This window comes from Labrus bergylta, chromosome 10, assembly GCF_963930695.1.
Source record: "Labrus bergylta chromosome 10, fLabBer1.1, whole genome shotgun sequence".
Classification (NCBI taxonomy): domain Eukaryota; kingdom Metazoa; phylum Chordata; class Actinopteri; order Labriformes; family Labridae; genus Labrus; species Labrus bergylta.
The window spans coordinates 7,245,052-7,270,685 of record NC_089204.1 but is presented as its reverse complement, the minus strand read 5'-3'; the positions used below and the strand labels follow the sequence as shown (position 1 = coordinate 7,270,685).

At 46.0% G+C, this 25,634-nt stretch overlaps 2 protein-coding genes across 5 annotated transcripts in view; one reads left to right on the top strand and one right to left on the bottom strand.

Moving 5' to 3' along the window:
- Positions 1-475: 475 nt before the first annotated feature.
- On the bottom strand, positions 476-3,548 carry map10 (microtubule associated protein 10). Its single transcript, XM_020647013.3, has one exon. It carries the CDS (start codon positions 3,426-3,428, stop codon positions 987-989), a length of 2,442 nt encoding a protein of 813 aa, XP_020502669.3. The 5' UTR covers positions 3,429-3,548; the 3' UTR covers positions 476-986.
- A 1,672-nt stretch (positions 3,549-5,220) lies between these two features.
- LOC109993878 (signal-induced proliferation-associated 1-like protein 2) overlaps positions 5,221-25,634 on the top strand; it is a 113,930-nt gene continuing 93,516 nt past the window's right edge. For all 4 annotated transcript variants that reach the window (XM_020646998.3, XM_020646995.3, XM_065959168.1 and 1 more), the window contains exon 1: positions 5,221-5,378. The gene's annotated coding sequence lies outside the window, so the exon portion shown is untranslated. The remainder of the gene's footprint in view (positions 5,379-25,634) is intronic.

Below are 25,634 nucleotides of genomic sequence, written 5' to 3'. Positions count from 1 at the left end.
GTCATGCAACATGTCCCACTCTCTCTGATTTGCTTATAAAACTATCAACGTTAAAATGCAAAGCAGCAGGTCGAGTTTAAAGGAAACACTGTGACACTAGGCCCCGCCCTCAGAGCTCTGGGAGACCTTTAGCTCATGGAAACTGGAGACTAAAGCTTTTTACTGATTCAATGATTTGAATGAATAATGTGCACTCATGGTGAACTTCCAGCAGCGTGGTGTTAACTGACTGAAGAGGTAAATCTGTTTGGACAGTTTGTTTCTTGCTCAAAACAAAAACGTCAGGACAAATTCCTCGTACGCTGTGAAGTGTTCATTAACTTGGCCTGAAAGCAGATTCTGATTCATCCTCTTACTGTAAGTGTTCCTAAAAGACTCCCAGTGATGCAATCACTGCACTCACTGTTGTCTCTTTAACTGAGTGAGTAAGAAAAAGATTTACCTCTACAAAAAGCTCATTATTTCAACCGGTTGATCGATTTAGAAGAAGATATCCTTTATTGATCCCATGACTTTTACACTCTGTTGTTGAAGATGCTACACACATTCTTGTTATTAATCCCTGAGTGGAAATTCTGGTTCACACTCCGTTATATATAGACATGATTCTCACACACATAGGCCTGACATACATACACCTCCTTCCTGTTCAGGGTCCAGGCAGTGGTGATCTCGTGCACCCTGGACTTGCAGGCAACCTCCTGCACACTGTCTAAATTTCACAAATACATCGGCAACATTTAGATACTGAAATGTTGCCAACATATTTGAACAATTAGGACAGCGTGCAGGAGGTTTTGTGCATTTTTTTTTGATGGATTCGTTCCCCTCCAATGCACCGGTCTGATTAAATAGATGATTGTTTGTTTTGAAAGCTTCAGTAATTTTTGATACCATCATTTATAAGAACAATGGGGGATGAATCGTTCTGAAACATGTGGAGTATCAACATTTCTGAAAACCTAAATTGTGAAACAGTTTTTCCCTCACATGGTGTAACCGGGGAGTTTGTTGGCCACCAGCTCAGAGATGTGCTGATACTCCTTCCCGAAGTCCAGGGTCCCGAGCTCATCCTCCACCTCCTCAGCCTCTTGCGGGTCACAGGAGGAAACTGATTCTGCCGAAAATCGTCCTCGAGCTGCTCTGCTGTTCCTGGTCGACTCCCTCCTTTGACCTCTCCATGATATTAAACTGTCAGCGCCAGAGCTCCTCCCCCCTCCGCTGCTGTCCGTCATCTGTTTTCTGGAGAGGATCGTCTGTAAGGACACCGACGTGTCTCCATCAGCGTCATCATCATCAGAGGAGGAGAAGCTGATGGCCGAGGCGTGGGTTCGGGGTCGGATGATGTGCGTCCCCCTGAGAGCGCGCTGTGGAGGAGAGCTGGGGGCTTTGACCGGCACGGGGAGGGCCGCTCGCCTGTAGAGACCCTCAGAGCCAGAGTCAGAAATGGGGAGGACGGGGGACTTTGGCGTTCTGGATCTGGAGGGCTCGGGGCTGCTCAGGGGGTGAGGAGAGAAAGCATCGCTCGGCTCGAGGCTGTTAAAGTCGTCAGCGTACTCTTCGTCGTTTCCTTCCCCTGAAAATGAAGATTTAGAGCTGCTGTGTCGGCGGCTTCCTGAACATGCAGAGTTCCCTCTGAGTGTGTCAGAGTGTGACTGATGTGATTCACTGTGATGCTCGCTCTCGTCTTCCTTTGGGGGGGAAATGTCACCCTCCACACTGGGGATGTGAACTAACCTGGAGTCCTTTTCAGGAAGGGAAGCTTTTTCTGAATTTCTTGGAGAGTGTGCGTCTCGTTTCCTCTGCACCCTCTCATGCCGGCCTTTCTCTTTCATTGTGATGGTCTGTTGACGTGAAGAATCCTCCGGGAGGTTCTGAATCATTGTCTCTATATTTTCATTCAGACCGGAGCTCGGCTTTGACTCAGATTTCCTCGACTTTGTCTTTCTCTTTTCCTTAGACGTAGGCGACTGTGTTTTATTCTGTATTAATCCCACACATTCCCGGGTTTTCACCCTCGAAGGCGATATCTGCTTCAGCCGCAGATTAAACGTTTTAGTCGTGCCGAACACAAGCTTCTTCCTCGGAGACGTGCTGTAACTTTTACTCTCCTCTTGTTTGTCTTTCCCTCTTAGAGATGCACGTCCGTCTAAAGGTGTCGAGCAGTTTCTGGGGGAATGTAGAAGCTTTGAATTTGGACTGATCCCCTGCCTGGTTTCCTGAAATGATTGTGTGTTCCTGTGCAAAGGCTCTGTAGACGCAGGTCTGTAAATCCAGGACAGATTAGGGTGAATAGAGAGGGGCTGCTGAGGACTCGGTCCGTTCAGCTGCGACAGCTCGACTAGAAGAGCGTTCAACAGAGGCAACTGCTGTATCGCTTCCCCGAGGACGTTAGGAGTCACACCACCTGTCCCTTTGTTCTCTGGCGTCTTTGCATCTTGTTTTCCTCTCTGGGCCACCGTAGGAGAACTTTCACCTTCGCTCTTATTTTCGTCCTCGGTGTCTTCAAATGTAAAACTCTGTGAGTTTGGATCCAGAAAGGTGCAATCGCCTCCTTCCTTTTTGCTTCTTTCCTCGGCAGTATTGCAGTAGAAGAGATGCGGTGGACAAAATAAGGTTAAGTCTTCTTCAAAATTGTTTTCTTTAACTGTCCGGGGAGTTTGGCTTCCTCCATTTTCTCCAGTATGCTTGTCACACACACTTTTGTCCTGTTTATCCTCATTTTGCAAGAGTTTGTCCTTATCTGATGCTTCGTTGTTTCTGCTCAAATGGTCCTCGTCCTCGTCAGGTGATGACGCATGCTCAGAGTCGAGAGGCAACGACTCTGCAGGTTTATTCTCCGCGTTGCTGTGTTGCTCTTCTTCTCTTCTGCGTGCAATGTTGCTTTTAATCCCCCTCCTCTGAGCTGCATTCGGCAGCAAACTACCACCGAGACTTTGCAGTTTGTAACTCAGAGAAACGGATCCAATCTTCTCCCCTCTGAGGTTGCAAACACCAACGAGCCCCCGCTCGCCATGAGACGAGGGGGCAGAGACCCCGTGTTGGGTCACGTCCTGTCTGACCCTCCTCATCACTTTATTCAGGGAGATGAGAGAGGTCCCGACTAGTTTGGGGATCTCCTCCTTCACGTCCAGCACCATGGCGTACAGAGGAGTGCTGGCCAGGTGTGTGTGCAGAGAGCTCAGGTTCATTTTGAAGAAACAACACTTCCCTCTGTTGAAGCGATGAGCTCCTTCTTCCCGTCGAGGTTTCCCTCCTCTCATCTGTTCAGGCTGATAAATAAGCAGCGTCGGGAAATCCAGCAGTCTGACTCCAACAGCCAGCTCGTCGGACACTTCACTCACTTTGTCGAGTCGGATATTTTCCACCAGAAGCTCAAATGAAAACAGAGTCTCTGAATGATCGATGTTTTGTAGTCTTGACATCATGAAAAGTCTTTTAAAGCGTCAAAGAAAAACTACAACAAACCTACTAGCGGTTAGCTAATCCTCATATTCGAACGTGTGGCTTCTCTCGGCTCCATGGAAACAAACATGAGTCGCGGATCTTTGATGTCATAGAACGCGCGCGGATAGCTGGGATATGTAGTTCGGAGTGTTGCTTACAAACATCCTTGTTTAAAAAGCCATTAAATGACATAAATAAAGACTTTTCTGTCTCGTTTTTTTAAATTCACAAATGGTGAAACAATCGCTCTTCTTCGTGCAGGTAAATGTGGAGGTTTGTTTCTGAATTAGTGTCAGCTAAAGACAAAAAGACCAAATAAATCAATGAATTTTAATGCTTCAACTTTGCATCTTATGGGATTAACACCCCAAAATATGTATTTGCACATCAACACCTCGAGTTATGTTGATTTGTTGTAGGCTATATATTTCTGTATTTAAATGTTAGATTTATAGCATATCTCTCTCTCTCTCTCTCTCTATCGCTCCCTCTCTCTCTCTCTCCCTCTCTCTCTCTCTCTCTCCCTCCTCTCTCTCTCTCTCTCTCTCTCTCTCCCTCCCTCTCTCTCTCTCTCTCTCTCTCTCTCTGTCTCTCTCTCTATCGCTCCCTCTCTCTCTCTCTCCCTCTCTCTCTCTCTCTCTATCGCTCCCTCTCTCTCTCTCTCCCTCTCTCTCTCTCTCTCTATCGCTCCCTCTCTCTCTCTCTCCCTCTCTCTCTCTCTCTCTCCCTCCTCTCTCTCTCTCTCTCTCTCTCTCCCTCCCTCTCTCTCTCTCTCTCTCTCTCTCTCTCTGTCTCTCTCTCTCCCTCTCTCTCTCTCTCTCTCCCTCTCTCTCTCTCCCTCTCTCTCTCTCTCCCTCTCTCTCTCTCCCTCTCTCTCTCTCTCTCTCTCTCATCCTCGCTCCATCATGTTTGTGTTGTAGTTTACTTTGTTAGTTTAGTTCACACCATAACACACGATGCCCACACCACACACTCCAACACACTGATTCACAGACAAACACACCACCCTCCCTCTCTTTGTAAACAGCTGTTATGTTTGGTATCTTTTGTAATAAATTTTTGCACCGTTTAGTCAAACCTATGTTTCCTCTGTTTTTTATCAGGCCTCAAGAGCCGGGTCATGACACACTCAAAATAATCTTGATTATGATTTTTGCCATGACTGAGCAGCTCTAATTTCAATGTGAGATGAAATCATGTTCCTCCAGGACATTGATACTACATGAGAGACATTTGAGAATTAAGAGGTAGAAGTATGAGATTAAATTCAGTGAGAAGATGGCGGATTAAAACAGTTAAAGTGGCAAATAAGTAGTTAAAGTGACATTTAAAGCGGCAGAGGAAGTTTAAAGACAATCCAGAATCAATTTCAGATGTAGGCCTATGTAAGTAATTTAACTGTGATCTAATGAAGCTGCAGCTACAGAATGATATCTGACAGGGAACTACAAGAAAGCGAGTCACAGTCGTGTCGTGCAGATGATAAATTTCAGGTCCACATCTTTACTGCAGCTCACCAGATGGGGCCACTGCAGGGCTGACTGAGCTAAAGAGACCACAGCAGTGTTTGGTTTAAGGGAAACAAGGAGAGAGTTTACACAGCAGGCGGATTATCCGTATTTAGCATGTAGTCATCATTCCGTTATTTCCTCGTAAATATCAACAAACACTCCCCTGATAGAAAGAAAAAAGTCAAAGTTTACAGTTAGTAAAAGCGTCGTGTGGGCGGGGCCTCTCGCTCGGCGTGCTGACGTCACAGAGGTAGGCGCTGTGTGAGTGTGTGTGCTGTGAGCAGCTTCAGTCTGCAGGCTGGCACGCAGAGGTGTGAGACCGACTACCGCCGCTTCTTCTGTTTTTTTTTTTACTCTTTACGGATATCTGACGACGTTAACGGGCTCGTTACCTTCACCGGACCCCGCTCACACTGCACGGTAAGAGCCCAATGTGTTTTTTTCTCCTGCCGCACACACCAGCAGAGTAAAAAGTAGGGCTGTGACTGAAAGTGAGGAGCGGTACACACACAGTTGAGAGAAGCGTAAAGGCTGAAAAGTGTTTGGAAGCCCGGTGATAACGGAGGGTAAAGTTCTCCTGAGGCGCCGGAGCAGAAGAGACAAGTGAGAAAAACAGAACTAAAGTGGAGGAGATGAGGTTTCAGCTGTGGTCTATCTATAGCCGATATTTATGTCTTATCATAAAGTGCGTGAGCTTGTGCTGCTGCTGCTTTATGTGTGACTCCAGTGTGTTTACTAATGAAGAAACACGAGCTGTAGACCAAACCCCATGCAGAAAACAGACCATTTAACACAACATAGCCCATTCACCAGGTGCTCTACATTATATCAGTATAAGTAGTTTGTTCTGCTCATTTTTTATTGCGGATGATATCACTCACTGACGTCATGTTTTTGGGTCTTGGTGCTCGTGATGGTGCGTGTGTGTATGTGTGCGTGTGTGTGTGTGTGTGTGTGTGATGCAGGTCATTTGGCAGCATTTGCACGAAGATTTTTTTGAATGAATATGTTGAGTGCAGTTCTTCTGAGAAACGATAGGGGGCGATAAAAGCAGCTTTGTCGAACTGATCCAGAATACACGATGAAGCCAGCAGCTCCAGTCTGGTGTGAAATATCTTCTGTTTTTTTCCAAGCAATATCTCTTAAGTTCTGGTGAGGGGAAGTCGCTCCACGCAGCTCAATGGTTATCTTGACTTCTCACGGTTGCAGGAGCCTGTGTGGCTCCAGACAAAGAGCAGCTTCCTCTAACATCAGAGTTGTTTGGATTCTCCTTAAATCAAATGTGGCTCTCTGCTTGTCCACAGCTTGTACTGTTGTGCTTTACTTGAGCTGCTCCATTGGCCTATACAACATACCCTGCTATGTATCCTCCCCTGATCCAGTAAACAAGTGAAATGTTGTTTGTCTTCCAGAGCTCTTTGCTGTGTTTCTGCAGGAAGTTTATCCTCCACAGCTTCCCATTAAAGGGGGAACAAATAGGCCTTTTCCTCCGGCTGCAGACACAACAACAAGGTGCTTTTCAGTGTGAATGATAAGTTCTCATTGTTTAATGTCCACTGCTCTGGATTTATATCCTCCTGCCTTCACAGCTCCCATTTAAACAAATCAGGCATAAAGACTTTTCTGCTCCCCGAGCGGTCAAATCAATAAGACACCATTATTTCTTCACACGATTTAATGTCTGGGAACGATTAGTTTTTCTGTGCTGAACTGAGTGAGCTCTGGAGTGTTTGTAGACTCCTCCAGAGTGCTCATGATGACCTGCTGTACCATTTAAGATCCAACATGTTTGTCTTTACTGCAGCTGTCATTACTCTGCACATCAGGGAGGCTGTTTGTCAACGGCCCATCTCCTGCACACGCTCAATCGTGTCTTTAGTGAAGCGTCGCTCCATCGTCTCTTCTGGGCCTCCATACATGTGTGGTGGTGACTGTGTCTGCAGAGACTCTGTCCTCTGACTGGATTTTACTGTTCTGCTTTGTTCTGGTTGACTCGGGATGTTTCTGGGCGGAGCTGGTGTGTTTCCTCCAGCCAATGACAGCGCAGCAGGTGAGTTTAGGAGTGGATACAATTAGGAGATTGGATGCCATTCAAACTGGTGAATATGACGGACGTGGACGTAGTGGCAAAGCAAAGCTGGTTCTAAAACGAGGGTGAACCTTGTGTTGTCTTTTACCCGTGGATGTGGAGTTGTTCTGCTTCCTGTTGGACAGGCAGGTGACAAACACCGGCGGTTAGCTTGTGGTAGCGTGCGTTAGCTTGCAGTAAACGTATACACTACATCCTGCAATGAGTGATGAGCTCAGGAGGAGGGGCTTAGTTTGAATGTTGTCTTTACCAACAACAAAGAATGATACAGACTCCACCTTTAAGTTTGTCGTCATGTTGAACACTCTGATGCTTCTTGATACCACGTGCTTAGAAACCATAAAAACTCGGTTATTCAAAACATTCTGTAGATTAAAAAAACAATACAGATCTTTTAGACCAAAGCAGAGAGGAACTGTGAACACTGCACAAATACGTTGGCAACCTTTCTTTGGTATTTGTGAAATGTAGACAGTGTGCCGGAGTTAACCTGTAAGTTTTGGTAATTCAAAACAAGATATATCCTAAGGTTGACTTCCTAGGTCTTCTATTTTTGTTGCTGTGGTATCCATATCATTTGAATATTAATATTTAAGTTTAAAACTCTGGTATCGTAACAGCTTCATGTGCTATTATTGTGCACAGAAGTTGAAAACAACCCTATCAAATCTCAGTTTTTCCAGCGATGATGAAAATGTTTTTGAGTTATCTCCATGCCTTTGTTTATAAGCTGCTCGCTGCATCTGATTTGTAACCATAGGATCTTTAATATGGAGGTTTTTAATTTGATTCTGACTCAGGTGAACGTTCTGTTTAGATTTCTTCGATGCTTCTTTTACGTCACAGACGCAGACACAGGATGATGATGATGATAGATTGCGTTGAATATAGATGAAAAAGAGAATGCTAAGGCAGCACATCTCACCTCCCTCGATCAGCTCACCCCATGAGACAGACCTACTCAGCAGCCATGATAATGACACTTCACTCTCAGTCTGACAGATCTCTATTTAAGGCGCTGCAGACGAGGCCCTGCAGGAGAAATACGTCCTCTTCTCTTTTCCACCCGTCGCCTTCTGCATGGCTAACCAGACAATGGGTGATTGAGGCGGAGAGATGTGTCTTTCAAACTAAAGTTATGATCACAATGTGAGCTCAGCTGAACAATAAGGCACCTGTCAGAGTTTGGCACAGGGACGTCTTCCTGAGACATGCCCGCAGGCCCCATCCAGCTGTTTACATTTCAGAGCTGGTTTGCATGTCTGAGAGCTGGAGACGCCCGTCTACAGTTGCAATCTGTTACCCTCAACGGTTACAGGTTCATATATTATGTATCAGTAAAAAGTGATCTTGTCGGTAGTTCAGCTACTCGTGAAGCTTTAAACATCTTTGAGCCTTTTGAGGAAGTCGATAGTTAATAATGTTTTCTACAGCGTCCGCTAGTTTCTGATTGCTGCCCTCTCAGTTGAAAATAGTTCAACTTTTGGAACTCCTGTCATTGTCGCATCTCCCTCACAGACCAATCAAAACTAAGAAGGGGCGGGACATCTGGCAAAAGCTTTGTCAGCAACAATATCGGGAAGACGCTAAGCTGACTCACTCGTCTTTCCGAGCCAGTTCCAGGTGTAGAGCTGCTGCTGATGTCGACATGATTCATTCACATCGTCTTCATTTTGTCTTGGTGATATTTCCTTAAATTAAAGCAAATGTTTAACACACGCAGCTAAAACACACCTAACCGTCACTACAGAGGGAAGCAGAAGTTCACTTTTCTAACATAGCAAAAATTAACGGTGGTGAAAAGCGCTCTGAAACGGAGGTCATGAGCGCTGCCGTCACTGGACAACAGACCGTTCAGTCTGTTCACTTCATCACACCAGATTTCTTCTCCCGAGTCTTCGTGGTTGGTCACATTGTTCCAGTGAGGAGGAAGTGAAAGCTCTACTTCATGTAGCTTCACCTTAAAACGGGTCTATTGCTCTTTTTTCCAGAACTTCCCCAATTCTGCTCGCCGCCTCCTGGTTTTCCCCTTGATCACCTCTCTTTCCCATAATGCTTTACTGATGCTGCGGCTGCTGTGCTGATTAGTCATAATTAGAGAACAGTAGAAGTGGGAGAATGGTTAATTGTACAGAGGAGCATGTGGTACCCCCCCCCCCCTTCTCCTCCATGCATGTGATGAGGATCAGGTCTGGTCTCTCTGTGGCGGCTGACCGGCTGGCTGGAGTCACAAAAGGCCTCTCTGACCAAATCCTGTTGCTTCAAACCCAACCAACCAGCAGACAGCGGATCACATGCTGCTGCTCCTGTTGTGAGAGCCAGACTCTCTCTCTCCCTCTCTCTCTCTCTCTCTCTCCATCTTTTTGTCAGCTCTTTGTTTTGATTGCAGTCTGGATTTTTGGAGGATTTAAGCCCACTCATCACTGTCAGTGGGGAAAGCACAGACGCCGTCAGACGGTTGAGGGCTGTTCCACCAGCGGCCTGTTGGTGCAGGATGTGGGAGGTTTACTGACTCATGTTTATAAGGTGTTCAGTTCAGACAAAGCCTGGAAATAATAAGTCTTCATAGATTCAGGATATCAGCGCCGTTCAAAACGCTTGTGATCACTTTAGAGCTGTGTAAAAGTCTACCTCATCATCACCAAAAAAACACGTCGTCTCAGGTTAAAGGTAGCAGTAAACTAAAGCGCTGAGCGGGGCTTTCATGGGGTTGTGCTACTTCTTGACACAGTCGGGCGTGGAGGTGATCTGCTGCTACCGTTAGCGCTGCTTTTCCACGACCTCAGCGTGTGGCGTTCTCTCTGGGTCGTTCATCATGTTTTCTGCTCACAGTGACGTCTCTCACGTGTAATCACTTTAATGGTGTAAAGACACCGTTTTTGGCGTTCGTCAGTGTGTGCATTCCAGGATGGCGCCAGCAGCGTAACATTTCCACCCGATGAGATGCTCCGACCTGTGACATGCGTCTTCAGGACGCGTGTGGATGTTTGCCCTCGCCGGGCGCTCTGCTTGTTTATTTGTGTGTGTGTGAGAAATGTATGTTAATCTGACGGCGCTGATGTGGTTAAGCCTCGGCGTCCGGTAGATTAGATCCAGATGGACGCCGTCTCTGCTGCTCACATGTGAAGCCGGCCATTTAAAGGCACTTAAAAAAAGAGCACTTTAAAGAGCGAGGGACTTTCTGCATTGTTTCCTTTCGCCTTGTTCTGAATACTTCATGTTAAAGGAGGTTTTGCTCCAAAACATTTTGATTTAAAGAGCTTCATGTCCTCTGCAGTCTGCACGACTTTAAGACTTCAGAACTAAAAAAAAACATCCTCAGAGAAAACCGTGCACAAGGTAGTGATGAAGACAACATGAACCAGGTGAAGACGGCATGGCGGGGTCATTAGCGGGTTAGCTTGTTGGTTAGCCTTAGTTTGTTCCTTTTAAGAAATCAGTCTGGATCCCGCAGGTCATGCACGATTAAGATTAAGATTAAGATTAAGATTTACTTTTATTGATCCCCGCAAACTTAAACTTCACAGTTTAACAAACACATCTCTCCAGAGACGCAAACAGAATCTCTACATCATAAATATCTTTCACCATGTCGATCCACTCCCGTGGTGTCGGGCTTCAGGAAGTGACCAGCGCTTACTGTCATCAGAAATCGAACATGAGTGTATGAGTATCCATGACCTGAAAATCTGTATTCTCTAAAGATAAAGCAGGACATGTCAGGGACAGGTCCATACAAAGTCTGCTTTATGAGACTCATCACAGCACTAAGGTTATGAAGAGTATCATAAAGTTCAGAAGCTTTAAGAACCCTCTGGATCTTCAGTCTTCAGTCTTCGTGCAGGAGTTTGTCTGCATGGTTAGATTATAAAAACAAGAAATGACCCGACAATGAGCTCCTATAGGACTTCTTATGTTACCTCTGAGGCATCACATCAGGTAGTGACAGCGTTTGATCTTTACAGTCTCATATCTTAGTTTAAGATTCTGCTGTTTGGACAAACTAATCTTCTATTATTGTGCACAAAAGAAGAAGAAACAGACCACTTTTCCCGCCATGATGAAAATATATCCAACCAGTTTTCTAGTCCTGGTTTGTGTCTTTGCTGAGCAGATAGTTGCATCCAATATATGAACTATTAGACCTTTAATTTAGAGTTTTTTGATCTGATTCTAACTCTGCTGTTTCCTTGTTTTTGTGCAGTTTGGATGGTTTGCAGGATTTTGTCTGCATTGTCTGATCGAGTTTTGGTCCATAAAAAACAAGAAGTCACCCTTTTCTTTCTGTGGTATTCAAACAGGAAGTGATATAGGTTCTTTTTCATGAATCATATGGAGGTTAAAGATTCTGCTATTGTGACAACTCTACACTTGACGCTGCCTGAAAGCGTGCCCGTGGTCGACTTCCTGAAATCCCCACTGCCTCCAACATTTACCGTCCGTCTGCTTCAGTGTAACAAAAAAGCACATCTGCCCAAACGTTTTCTCCCTGACGTGTTTCACAAGTTGCTGTTAAGAAATGCTTTTATGTGGCTAATATCTTCCACACTGGGTGAGCTCCTCGTGTCCTACATTCTTCTGCTCGTTGGTTTCCCACCCTCTCGCCACTCATTTGGTGACTCGCTGTCGTGTCAGGATGGTTTGGGTGAAGGAGCATCGCTGTGGCTGCAGGGGGAAGCTGCTGCATGGAGCAGATGGTGCAGCGGCAGAAGTCAAATGCCAATCGGGCTGTTTCTGGTGAGATTTCTGTCAAAACGAACGCATGCGAGGCCGAGCTGCTGGAGGAGAGAAGAGGAGGAGGAGGATGTGTCACTGTTGCGGAGAGGTTTAAACCCTCTGATGACAGACCCTGACCTCATGCTGGCTCACAGGAAGCCGGACAGTTAATGGAAAAGATTAGGCATCACATATCTCGGAGTGCTTCCCCTTAATCGTAAAACATCTGCTTTGCATCGGCTGATATGTGGACATATTGTGTTCTATCCATACATTAGATTTCTGTGTCGCTGGTCATGAAAACAAACCACATGACCAGCTTACAGCAGCCTGGACCTTCCTGTTTAACGATGACCTTTGGAGACCCCCGCATGATTTGATGGCCTAAGCTCCCTCCGACACAGACTGAAGGAGACTTATGATTCATACATGTGGGATCCTCGCTGTCCCTCAGCTGCTCACAGATGTGACTGTGAAGATGTTTTTTTATGTGTAAGAAAGTCATTAATCCTCCAGATAATCTGTAATCTTCTTCAGAGAAAATAGTGAAATGTGGGTCATCTCGTGACCATCCAAGTTTTTAATATCAACATCCTTTCTTTGTCCAAATAGTTTTCCATACAGGGTTAAAATAACGGTGGTTTGAGGAGTGACACTATCTGTCTGAGTTAGGAACCAGCGGTGAAAGAGCGACCAGCAGTTTGTGATGTTCTCTGATCTTCTGTTGTTGACATGAAGCATCACACTCTGTTCCTCTGTCCTCAGTGTTTTCAGTTGATGTCCCAGAAAAACAACTGAGCTGACATCTCTGGTCACTGTCGAAGCTCTTAATGCAAGTGACAAAACTTCCCAGCAAACATTTCAGAATATGACTTCAGAGGATTTCATGGATGGATTTGGGTCGTATTTATTTCAGATGGAGTTTATAATGAACAGAAGCAGCAGAGGGAGGCTGTGGTTGCTTATCAACAACACATCCTGGTACTTTAGTGACGACATGATACCAGAATTTTTGACTTCAGTGTGATACCAGTAAAAATCAAACATTATCGACACCACGGCATCAAAACTAAAAGTCCTGCTGTCTGAATATTTTGATCTGTCTTTCGCAGGCAAACTCCTGCACATGGTCTGATTGTACCAATACGTTGGCAACATATTGCGTGTAATTTTACCTCTCTGAGGCGCCTTTGGTATCGAAGGAACTGGAATGTTGAGAACCTTTCCTGATACATGTCGGCTCTGCCAGCAGCGCTCTGCAGACAGCAGCTCAGCTTTGTTTTTTAACTTTTCAATGACCGAGGAATTCATTTCTTAGGTTGACTTGAACTGATTAGATATCCAAATAGAAGCTGGTGAAAATTCCTTTAGAGTAAAATGTTATGAATCCCTGAGTGCACCTTGTTATGAGTTTTGTTCATTCATCCTTTAATCCTGTACAGATCAAGTCCGCCCAGTAAAGCAGTGAGAATACCGGTGGTCCGAGCTGAGAGCTGCAGTTGGGGGAGGGGTCACTCTTTGTTTCACAAAGCCAATCATGAAATAATGTCACTCTGAAAAACATGGTGTTCATGCATTATGGATCTGCAGGAGAGGAGCATATAGGAAAATGTGTCTTGCCAAGATGAATTATGTCTGCGGCTGGCGGTCCCTGGGGGGCTCATTAGTGTCCATATCAGGAATGTTGGGGAAAAGGCCGCTCAAAGTTGCTGACCCGCCTCATATGTTTTGTCTGCGTGTCTGTCAGCGGGGCCACAATGGAGAGACCGAGAGCTGGCCAGTCATTAACCCGATTGTCACTGAGTCCAAGGACCAGTGGTGACCCGCGGGGTTAACTCGCTCTGTGTCCCCCTCAGCGGGCCCAGACAATCGGGACAGCTGACCCCTGTGCTTACAGGCAGCCAGAGTCCAACGGGAGATAAGAGGGGATTTGGTTTTAGTGCTGCTGCGCATACCTCCGTCCTACTGTAGCGAAAAGAGAAAGGGCCTGTCTGAAAGGGCAGACAGGAGGGGGTGGAGTTATACAGCAGAGTCCGGACTGCATGCCTTTACAACCTCTGTACACGCTCCCTGTGTATCAGGTAAGAACTAACAAATGTGTTTCACTTTTCATCCTTCCTCTGATCCTTAGGACAGCTCTCTATTCCAGCAGGGACAGAAAAAATGGAGCAACACTTTTTATGCTTTCGGTTTTTTTTAATTTATTTTTGGGCTTTTTGTGCCTTTAATGGAGAGATAGGACAGTGGATAGAGCTGGAAATCAGGGAGACAGAGAGAGTGGGGATTGACATCTGGGAAAGGAGCCACGGGCGGGATTTGAACTCAGACCGCTCGCTTGGAGGACTATAGCCTCTGTACATGAGGTGCGCACACTAACCACTGTACCACCAGCGCCTCATATTTTATGCTTTCTAATAGTGTTTTTATTCTTTTAAATACTTTCTGGGGAGACTTTTGTCTTTGTTTGGAAAGGAGAGCTGTAGAGAGAGTGTGTGTGTGTGTGTGTGTGTGTGTGTGTGTGTGTGTGTGTGTGTGTGTGTGTTGCCCACTCTACCAACAGAGCCAAACACAATCTCTGTAAGTTTATTGAGATGGACCAAAGCTTTAAAAAAACAACATCTTTTTCACATGACGGGTGTGTAGGAGAGGAATGAAAACAACAGACTCCCTTCTATCAGCTATTCAGGACTTCTGTTTTTGTGGCATCGTGTTAAATCAGGTGTCAGTATCCTTATATTTTTACAAACACCTGTCTATGAAAAAGCAGTTTGATACAATGAGATGAATAAATGTCATTTATAGGGTGTTTCTTTCTAATGTTGGCCATTTTGGAGTCCTGATATCGTCATGGTAACCTGACGTCGGTAAATGTAGGCCAGTGCTGCAGGATAACCCCCGCCGAGCGAACACCTTCGACCTTGACATCGGCCGCGTGATCCGAGGAGCGGATATCGTCCGGATGAGTTCTTTTGAAGAGTTCAAGTGTGCCGACGTCTTTCTGAGGGAGGTTGATCGTAATTAACGAGTCAAACGGAGCGGAGCCGTGACAGATGTGCCATAAAGTGTGTGTGTGTGTGTGTGTGTGTTAGTATCCTTCAGTTAACCTCACCAGTGACTGCTGAGCCGTCACACTGCCTTTCAGTTTGGTTGAACTTCTACTAACCCTTTATTAGCAGGAGAGCTTCTACAGATATCACTCTGGATGTTTATTTCGACGACCTCATCGTTTGTTTCCTCTGTACTATTCTTCATCTTAATACTCGCTCCTGATGGAACAAGCCGTTGTAGATGGAGCTGATTGGCCGGTGGAGCTGGCTGCATCAGAAGAGTTCATCTTTGTTTCAGTCTTCTTCACTTCCACACTTCAGACCGCTTCCTTCTCTCTGCAGTGACTCCTCGCTGTTTCGGGTTTCCCGCCATGTGACCACACGAGTTTATGGTCGTCATTTTGCAACACACAAACTTCTTTGAAAAATATGTCGGCGTCCCTTAAAGGAACTGATCAACTCTGAGTCATGAGATTCTGAGGAACTGGAAGGAAATAAAACTTGTCGGGGCGGCGATGGCCTAGTGGTCACATTGTGAGGCTTACAGTCCTCGTTGCAGTGGCCGTGGGTTCGAATCCGACCTCGGCCATTTGCTGCGTGTCATCCTGCTCTCTCTCCTCCAAACGCTTCCTGTCTCTCTTCAGCTTCTAAAGAAGGCAAAAAGGATTCATGATGCAGTATGTTCCAAAGATATAGAAATATAAGAACAACAGAGTGTTTGTGTGTCTGTGTTGTTGTGTTCACGGTACAGACGGGAGACGTTTTCTGTATCCGCCTTCTTACAGGAAGTAGCTTTCTCCTAATCAGCATCTTTATCAATGTGAGATAAAGTCTGTTCTCCGTCAGCTCCTTTCATGTTGACGGATCACAGAGTGTAGCTGCATCGTAAACTTTCTCATTGTGTTTCTTTAAAAAACGCTGACCAAACAAATCGGCTTGCAGGATGTTTTTTCTTGTTTGTGTTTCTGCTGATCCATTAATCAGACCATAATGAGTTTAGTTTGTGGTTCCTGCCGGGAGTCTCAGAGCTGTCGGGACACTTTGCTCATTTGTAAGTTTGTCTTTCTGGAAGGAAGAAGCGATGTGTGATTCTGATTGTGTTTGTCTTTCACAGAATCAGATCATCACTGAGGAGGTCTACACATCCGAGGAGTTTTCTCTGTTTTGTAATGAATATAAAAAAAATCAGGAGAGCTTTCAAACCCTTGAAGTGCTGGCGAGAAGAAATCACAACATCCAATCATGATTCTTCACTTTCTGAAGCTTCATTCTCTCAGTATAAACATGAATCTCCCTTTAAATCTGAATGTCTTCCTTCTTCCAGCTCAGTTCAGCTTCACTTGTGAATCATGCACACCATTAACCCGGGACATCTCTGTGCAGCCTTTGTGTCCTATTACTGAAGCACAAAAATGCCCGAACACGACGTCGCCTTTGGCCTCGTCTTGTTACTTGCTGTTAGCAAAGACAGAGTAGCCTTTGAGTATTTTAGACAAGCCTGAGATACTGGAGTTACTGGTGTGTGTGTGTGTGTGTGTGTGTGTTTGTGTGTGTGTGTGAAAGCCTTTTACTCAAAGTGGGAGCCGAGAGGAGCTGAACTGTGCAGAGCTGCCAGTTGGCCCGGCCTCTCCGTGCACTCGGGCTGCAGCGGCGGTATGATGCGTTTAAGGAGCCGCCCAGCCGAGCAGAGCTAATTCATGCTGGAGTAGTATATTCCATCGCGCTTGTTTTGTGTTTTTTTCCCCCTCTTTTCATTTCGGCTAGCCTTCCTTTTATGCACTTTGTGAAGGCTGCTGATGGAGGATAATGATGTGCAGTGACAGTGGCCTGATTTTCTTCTATTCTCTTGCTTCTGTAATCACACTGTCTGTCTGTCAATTTGGAGGAGATCAGCCGCTCCCCCCCCCCCTCTCTTCGTCCCCTCCACTGCAAAGCTTCTGTGGACGTTTGGAGGTTAACTGCGGAGGGGGGGGTGGGACGCTGCGGGATCCAGAGCTGGAGGGGGCAGCAGCACATTTGCCCCTTACTGCTCGCCTTTCTTACTGCCTTAAAAGAAGAAGGAGCACAGCAAAAGGAGATTACATAACGCAGGCAGGCGAACAATGTCCCAGACACGATGTAAGGATCCCTGCTCGAGCGTGATTCGTCCGATGCCTTACAGCAACATGGCGCTCGCTCACTGCTTACCTTCCCCGGGCCATGTTTACTGGAAACCCGGGGAGCCTCTCTGAAATGTAAACAGGACTGCAGGGCCACATACAGTTCAGCTGAGACCAAACACAATGAACACACACACACACACACACACACACACACACACACACACACACAGAGCCAGGTGCTGCATATCTGACCACAGGAGCAGCTGTATAATTAAACTCTTCTAGAATCTGTGTCTCGATTAGTTTTGTTTAGGAGGAGCACACAAACACCAAAGGTCAGGGGTCAAAGTGAGCTTCCAAACTGCTGATGGAGTACTTCTGTCATTTATTAACCTTAATGTACTTTCTGAGAGTTATACAATTGGTGTAAAAGTGTAACCCTCCTGAAACCTTTTCTGACATCACAGCACTGAAAGTGAAGGTCGTGGGGCGCCGGATGGCCTGGCGGTCGCGGCGGCATTGGGTGCGGGTCCGTCCTCAGACCTTGCTGAATGTTGACCCCCACTCTCTTCCTACATACACAATATATCAGACTACAAGAGTACGGAAATGTCTCATAACTAAATCTCACTGATGAGTTTTTAATACACTTTTTGTATTTAGAGTTTTAAATATCCATCAGCACATCCTCTCAGTTCTAAAACGTAGTCAACCTGGAGCTCTCTGACAGGTTTATTTTGTGTGTGTAGTTCTTAAATATCCCTCCTGAAGGCTGACACTTTGTTCTGTTTCAGTGAGTTTGATTCCTGTCAGTCTTTTCTTCTAATTAAGGAAACTGCTTCTCACTAACAGATCCGGTTTAACCTGACATCCGACAATAATCAGGTGAAGTGCACGTAAACACACGGATTCTCATCAGGCCACACAAGACGATGACTTTCTCTCAGGCGGTGACTTTTGACTTTTCCTTGGGGTGAAAACAGACAAATGAGTTAAGGTCACCGGTAATTGTTTCCTGTCATTAGGTTGGATTTACTCTGAAAGGGGGTCCTAGTCTGAGTCTGGGTCTGAAGAGATGCTGCTCTGTTTGTTGACTCTGTTTGCTGCTGCTGCTGCTGCTGCATGTCTTTGTCACATCAGTGTTGTTGTTGTTTCTCTGCAGGCACAACAACGACATGCCTCTGGGTTAACAATGTGGGAAATGTTGTGTTGCAAACGTTGTTTCCTCCAGAAAGCTGAAAAAACAACCAGTGAGCTCTGAGCTTCTGCCTTTTAGGATCTGACCCCAGGGAGTCTGCTTCTGGAGGAGTGCTGCGTTATTGATCCAGTTTGGGATGAAATGTCTCTCTTTGTGCAGGAGAATCAAAGTGACACAATAAAAGTGATGGTGAGAATCTTAGTGAGTTTGTATCTGGAGGTCAGTTGCACACGTTTACCACCAGTCTCTAAAGAAGTCCTCTTAACGAACAAGGTTAACAAACATGTTATTAATAGAGCAGCCTGTGGGAGCCGTTCATTTTATCAGAGCCGGCCGGATGTTACTCTGTTTTTGCAATCTACCTACATTAAAGCGAGACTTCCCTCTTGATTCTGCCAGACTGGTGACCCTGAATTCATGTTGAACAGCTGCCAGCTCCCGGTGCTTTCTGCAGACGCTGCCATGTTGGTGACATTCTTCAGAGCCGGCTGCAGAGCGGAGATAAGGAAGTGAGGAATAAGGAAACCTGTGCTTATTAAGGATTCTGCTGTAAATTCTGGCCAGCTCCATGATTGAGGACGCACACCTTCCTGGGAACATTTAAAAAAAAAATGTGTCCAAATCTCAGTTTGAGTGAGGCGGATACATATTTAAAGATCCAACTCCGGCTCTTTGATGTCATTTAAAATTGCATAAATATTAATGCCGATGGACTCGTGCATCACATGTCAAGTCTCTGAGGAGACGCTGCAGAATGAAGTACATCCATACTGCTCATAACTGTCAGATCGGTTATTGCTCATCCGTCCCCCAACCTTCACACACTCCCTCCCCCCACGTACTCATCAGATCGTTGGCCTCAATCAGGTCTGGAGGTCAAAGCTCACTGGATCACAAGGGGCCCTCATGCCGGGTCGGATCACTGCACCCGGCTTCTAGTGGAGGAAGGTGTTCATCGGCGCTTGTCTTCCCTGGCGCTTTTCTGCATTAAGCATTCAGGAGGGGGGTGGGGGGTGGGGGGTAGAGAGGGTGGCGGGAGTCGGGGGAAAAAACTTTTTGTGTTCACACATGCACCAAACTCTTGAAAATCTCAGGCTGCAGACAGCAGACTGCTGAAGTATTTCCCAATTCACCTTTATCTTATAGACAACAGAATCTGTGCTCGAGACGCAGGTTGAGGAGTAAATGACTTTAATCTAGAGAAGTCTTTTAAGTCGTCATGATTCAGAGTCCGACCCTCTACAAGTCACACAGAGGTGACCAGGATCAGACGACTGTGATTTGTACTAAATGTGTTTGAGGTTTTTTTGTGTGTGCCAGCTGACTCCTCTCTAAACCAGTGAGATCAAGGATGTAATGATGAGTGGCAGCAGAGTGAGCGAGCGAGAGAGCATCCAGTATCTAGAGCACAGCATTTCCCATCATGCTCTGGTGTGTCGTCAGCGTTATTAATCTGGAGACAAACGCAGTCTGTTAGATGGTGAACTCGTGCACGTAAAACTGTGAGCATTTGTGCGTGTTTATGCGTAGGTGCGTGTGTGTGGGTGGCTCTCAGTGGGAGTTTAGTCTTTGACACCCTTTTAGCCGCCACACCTCCCTTTAACACACCCACCACATGCCATGCCAGCTGCAGCTGTCGGGCCTCAATGCTACAGACGGAGAAAATTCTTCTCACTCTGCAATTAGAGCTGCAGATCGCTGAATAGCGCACATTGCGATGTCCTAAAAATTGCACTTGGTCCCCGTTCTCCCTCTAAGAACACTGAGTAAATAGAAACTGATGAGGAGGATCATGAATAAACCGGCCCCCCCCGTCTGCCTCCCAGTTGACAGATTGTGTTTTGTGCGAGCTGCTCCTGATGTGCTGTTACCCCGGTTAAAGAAACCAGAGGGTGGAAAATGGCCTCATTGACGGGGAGGGTTTCTCACGCCTGACCGAGAATGTTCGCTTTCCATCGAGTCAAGTGGTGCATTGTGGTTCAGCCAAAGAAATGCAAATATTCAGAACAGATGTACTTTTTCTTTTTTAGCCATTTGTCGCTGCAGTAATCCCTCACTCTGGTGGAGATTGTGCTGGGTGCTCTCTGGGTGCAAGACTGAAGTGTTAACAAGGGAAAAGCCGTGTCTCCCCCCGGCACATGTGATGGCCGCCCGCCTTTCAGGGCCTTTTCTCAATAAGGCGAGATGCTCAGGAGAGATAAATGGAGGCTTTTGTGGCCTTTGGCAGAGGGAGAAACACACAAAGAAGGACACACACGGAGTTAGGTCTTTTCCAGAGCAAACAGCTAAAAGCAGCATTTCACTCCTCCTCCTCCTCCTCCTCCTTCCTTCACTCTCTCCTGAAGCTCTTCCTCCTCCGTGAGAACTGAACCTCGCTCCCAATAATGTTTCCATAAACGGGCTGAGGGAATGGAAATAACTCGGACCATTTCCCATCCACTCTGCCTCCACTCTCTGTGTCTTTTAGAGCGCCGCGGACAGTACTTAAGCACACATCCCTTAATGATGCTCTGTGTTTTACAGCACTCTCCGAGCACTGGAGTGCACATTTAAGGCATCTCATACACTCTGGACACGGCAGCCTTTATATAGCTGTGTTGCCGCTTCTGTGTGAGAAATGAGCCAGCCTCTCTGCTAACAGGATGGAGGTCACATTTATCTTTAAGAACTGCTGCACATCTTTCAATATGGCCGCGCGACGTTGACTCAGAGTGATCATTTCACTGCTCCACCTCCTGACCTATCATCGCTTAGTTTTTCTTAGTTTTCATCATCCTTCTTTTTTACTTTTCTGTAGTAAGGGTGTCACATTTTTTGATACATGGATACTTCTCGATGCCCTGTTCAATTTCATTGATTCAGTATCTGTTAAGATGGGAAAGAATCCATCCAAAACTGCAGGAAAACTCATAAATACTGCACACACGTTGATAGTGTTTTTAATGTAGCGTGCAGGAGTTTGCAGGACTTTACTTAAGACACAGACTCTTATACTGTTGCCATGGTATCCATCAAGTGTTGAGTTTGTTTGATTGTTGCTAATATCGCGTGCGTGCGTGCGGGCGGGCGTGCGGCTCCCGCTGTGCCCAGCTTCATCAACGTGAACTCTCACAGACTGGGACTCTGATATTACGCTGTTGTGGATTCAATGTGAACGTACAAAGACGTGATGACAGCTGAGCTTAGTTACACCTTTGCACACTAAAAAACCTGTCTGAAATGTTTTTTTTTTTATTTCTCCCTCCCCCCCCCCCCCCCCCCCGGGAGCGGAGGATTTTGTAAGGGACGTTATTTTAACCCTCAAATGGTCCTCGCTCTTTGGGTAATCTCTAACAAAAGCACCGGGCCTTTAGGGTGGGCTTTACTGCTTTGAATGTTATGTGATTGGTGGAGAAGAGGTGTGACCTTTTCACACCTTAACGTGTGAACCTTTCAGGTCTCTGTACCTCTCCTGAGCTACTTTTTATGGTGACGCAGCTTGTTCTTGTCTTTCCCCTCCTCCCCTCTCTTTGTGACTCCTACTGTTGACTTAACTGTCACAGTGTGGCTGTCTGGGGTTTGAACGTGTACATTAGCATGCCGGTCGTCGCCTACATCTGCAGGCCATCCATCCTGCCAGGCCGTGGGGCTGACTCTCATGTGGCCGTCTGTCCCGGGAGCAGATGTTTCTGATGCCACTTGTAGAGGAGAAGCTTTGAAAGTGACTTCATAAAAGACACGCCAGCTGCACGACAAAACCGAGGCCGCCGAGTACTCAGGAATTCTGTCTGATATATTTCTGTGTGTGTGTGTGTGTGTGTGTGTGTGTGTGTGCGTGCGTGCTCTAGAAAGGCGGCCTGTGGAGAGTAAGAAGAGTTCTCACTTAATCAGACTGTTCCCTTTAGATAGTTCATTAATTACAGGAGGAAGGAGCTGCTCACGTTTGCTCCAGATGGCCACAGACGACACATGTTGTTGTTGTTGTTATTTTGGTATCTAGATCGAGTAGAGGTAGGTAGGCGTTCGTTTCAGAAAGTAGTCGACACGTCCTTGAACTGATTCAAACATGTTTGAGGCTTTTAAAGAGCAGCTATGACTACAACCATCATTAGCTGGTTTTTGTCTTCTTGTCTTTCACTTTTCTAGCGTGCAGTGTTGCAGACATCTTGCATCCTTCTCGCACTTTTAAAAACTACTTTGCCCTCTCTGCTGTTAACAGTTTGGTTTCCAGTATCAACTTTGCTTCCTGCTGCGTATGAACACACCCTCAGTGCTTCGCCTGTGATCTAACATCCAGCTCTCTCTCTCTCTCTCTCTCTCTCTCTTCTCTCTCTCTCTCTCTCTCTCTCTCTCTCTCTCTCTCTCTCTCTCTCTCTCTCTCTCTCTCACTTGCTGCCAAACTTCCAATGAGAAGCAGCTCTCCGGCCGGTGCTAATCATCCAACGTGCTAATTTTAGCCCCTGCAGTCGTCAAAAACCCTCATTATGTTTCCTACGGATGAAGCACGTCATCCCTGCAGCTCACTAAACGTTCCAAGCAGGAAATATTAGTGTGTGTCACCTTCTGCCAAAGTGCAGTTTGTATTTAGTGGTTGGGATGTTTCTCTGCCTCCAGGCTTTTCATACAGATCTTAATCATGTGTTCACAGGTAATGAGAGAGCAAACTGCAGAGTCAAAAACAACACTTGAGTTAGAACTTAATTACTGAAGACAGATTCCTCAGCGTGCCGGTGGCCATGTTGTACCGTTCAAACATTAATCCACTGCTTTGCTCTGCAGAGAGATTACAGCAACAGAAATGAAGTTGGCTTTATCTGCAACCACCAGAGACAAAGATGTTTCCAGTGATGCACTTTGTTTTCTAACTCTGATTCTCTACTTTTGAGACCGGCTTCAAATCAAAAAATCCCCTCTCAGTGGCACAATATGTGAACTGATCCAGTGATTTAAAAGAAAACAGGCTACATTAGAGGCACAAACATCCAGCTGTCTTATTATCCTGATTATCTGGTGACGGCTGTGATTTATCTCCCGACCACAGCGACCTCTTGGCGGGTCCTGACCCCATGATGAGGAATTTCCTGAAGTTTCTTCCATTAGTTTTTCTTTTGAAGGGTTATCTGTGGGAGTTTTTTCTTTGGTGGATCATCAGTGTATTTGGAGAGTCTCGACACATCAAAAAGCTTTCTGAAGTAAAACTTTGATTTGTTATTCAAGGTTTACAATCAAAATTAGCTTTGCTTGAGTCGCCTGAGATCTCCCAGTTGTCTTTCTGCTTGTATTGTTTGTGGTTGCACGGGTCTTGAGCTGATTCCAGCTGCCATTGGGCGAGAGGTGGGGAGACATCCTGGACTACCTGCTGAATCACAGGGCTGGGGAGACAAATTAGAAACCTTCTTTCTGTGAGGCGACAGAGCGAACTACCTCTCCACTGTGCAACCCTCATTTTGCCCAAATTTGGTGTTATGTTGCTTCCTATTGCTTGAGACTCATTCAGCACATCGCAGCGCTTCTCCGTGCTGCTCTCTGCTCCTATTTCTCCTTCAACTTTGTGTCTTTGTCCTGAAGGGAGGTCTGCTGTCACTCATGGCTGTCCTCTGCAGAAAAAGTAACCTAGCAACAGCAGAGAGGGATGCAGAGTGGCTGTTTACTCTGCTTCCCCTTCACCTCTCTACCCGTCCCCCGTCCCCCTCCCTCGTTCTCCTCCTCTGTCGAAGACGCCAGCAAAGCCTCCTGCTCTCTGATGAATCCAGAACAAACTGAGAGGAGAGAGAGAGAGAATAGAAGGGGGGAGGATAGAGGAGAAGTGACATTCAGAGATGCTGTGTCGGCCTGTTGCCTGCCAGCTGCTCTGCCTCTCTTCCTCTCTGCAGGAGGAACAGCCTGTTTCCCCAAACAGCCCCTCTCCTACTCTGCATAGCTGAGGAAAAACTTACCCAGCATGCCGTTATCAGCAGGACTAAAAATACTGGACAGCAAATGGATCACATGCCTGGCCATTCTCCCTCAGAGGGCTCGATCTGAGCGGATACAGGTGCCTCTCGTTCTCGGTGGATTATTAAACGTCCCCTGATGGAAGCAATCAGAGAAAAGGCCCTTGTTCCTCTCCACATTATGCCTTTTTAACTTGTTCAGTTACTGTGATCATGAAGCCAGCCTCAATGGCTTCCACACCGTCATGCCGAGTCAGACTGACCGCTAAACAACAAGAGATGTTATTTAACAGAAAGAACGGACTGCGCTACAGAGCGCGTGCGATTTAAGGGTCCCATATTACACTTCACCATGTTCCTCTATCTCTAATATGTGTCTCTAGTCTGTCTACAAATCCCCCAATGATGAGAAAAGTCCATCCTCTCCGTCTTTTGCCTGCTCCACTTTTCAGAAAATGTGTGCTCAAACAGGCCGTTTGGAGATTTTCCCTTCATGACATCACAAAGGGCTGAAATAGAGGGGTTTATAGACATGATCAAATACAGGATCAGAGTGGATTTAGAACAAGAAACTTCACACACATGTTTTGAGGAGCTCTGAGACTTATGTGCGATGATGAAGGGGAGGATATGTCACCTTGAAGCTACAGTAACTGTAAAGCTCATTTACACTTGGAAACTTGGAGTTGATTTTTAAATTCCCTGAAGATAAGAACATATTTAAAGAGAGGTATGATGCAACTTCAACTTTAAACCTTTTAAACTTTCTATATTCACTAAGAGTCGTATTCCTTTCAGCATGCAGTGAATTACTGACAGCTGATTTAAACTTCTCAACTCAAGTAGGAAGCAAAAACTTTCAAAGTCACCCAAAGAAGACGTTCCCCAAAATGCCTCAAAGAAAGTTTGCAAAGTCTTTTACGAATAGACAGGCTTACTATTATCACTTTATGACGGGATACACATTTTAATGTTGTTTGAATTTCAAACTTCAGCATCACATTAAGTATCGTACTGATCCATGAGACATGTTTATTCTACTTCTGTGTATTCGTCCTGATAAGCGAGCTCCACAAACACAAGTAGAGCTCCTCTCTGCATGTGAAAGATTAACTGTGTGACGGGTGTTGTTCCTCAGTGTGTGTGAATGTAGGTCGTTCTGCATGTGTATCCGTTTGTGTAATGACTACCCTCGGTATGTAAATTACCCATCAGGCCCGGCTGTCCATGTGCAAACGAGCGGTCTTTGTGGGCTGGTGTGTTCCTCCACAGGCCCTGCTGCACACATGTGTAGGCTGATGAATAGTCGCTCTGTTTGCTGGATGCAGTGACAAGAAGTCTTAAGTGTTACCTCCTGGGGCGTCCCACTCTTCAAATAAAACTCTGTTCCTTCCCCTCGACGCAAATCAAAGCTGAGAACCTGCCGACATCAAAGCTGCATAGGGCACAAAGTCTTGTACTCGCTGCCATTCATGCACTCGATTCAAGTCTGCCATTTCCTGCTATTAACACGTCCCACCTCCAGCAGAACGACGCAGCGCAGCGCAGAGCGGGGCGGAGCGGGGACCAGGAAGCGCTTACAATGACACCGTTTCTCTGTTTGTCCAATTAA

Excerpts from the sequence above, each read along its gene's own strand:
- map10 (XM_020647013.3), bottom strand. The coding sequence starts at position 3,428 with ATGATGTCAAGACTACAAAACATCGATCATTCAGAGACTCTGTTTTCA.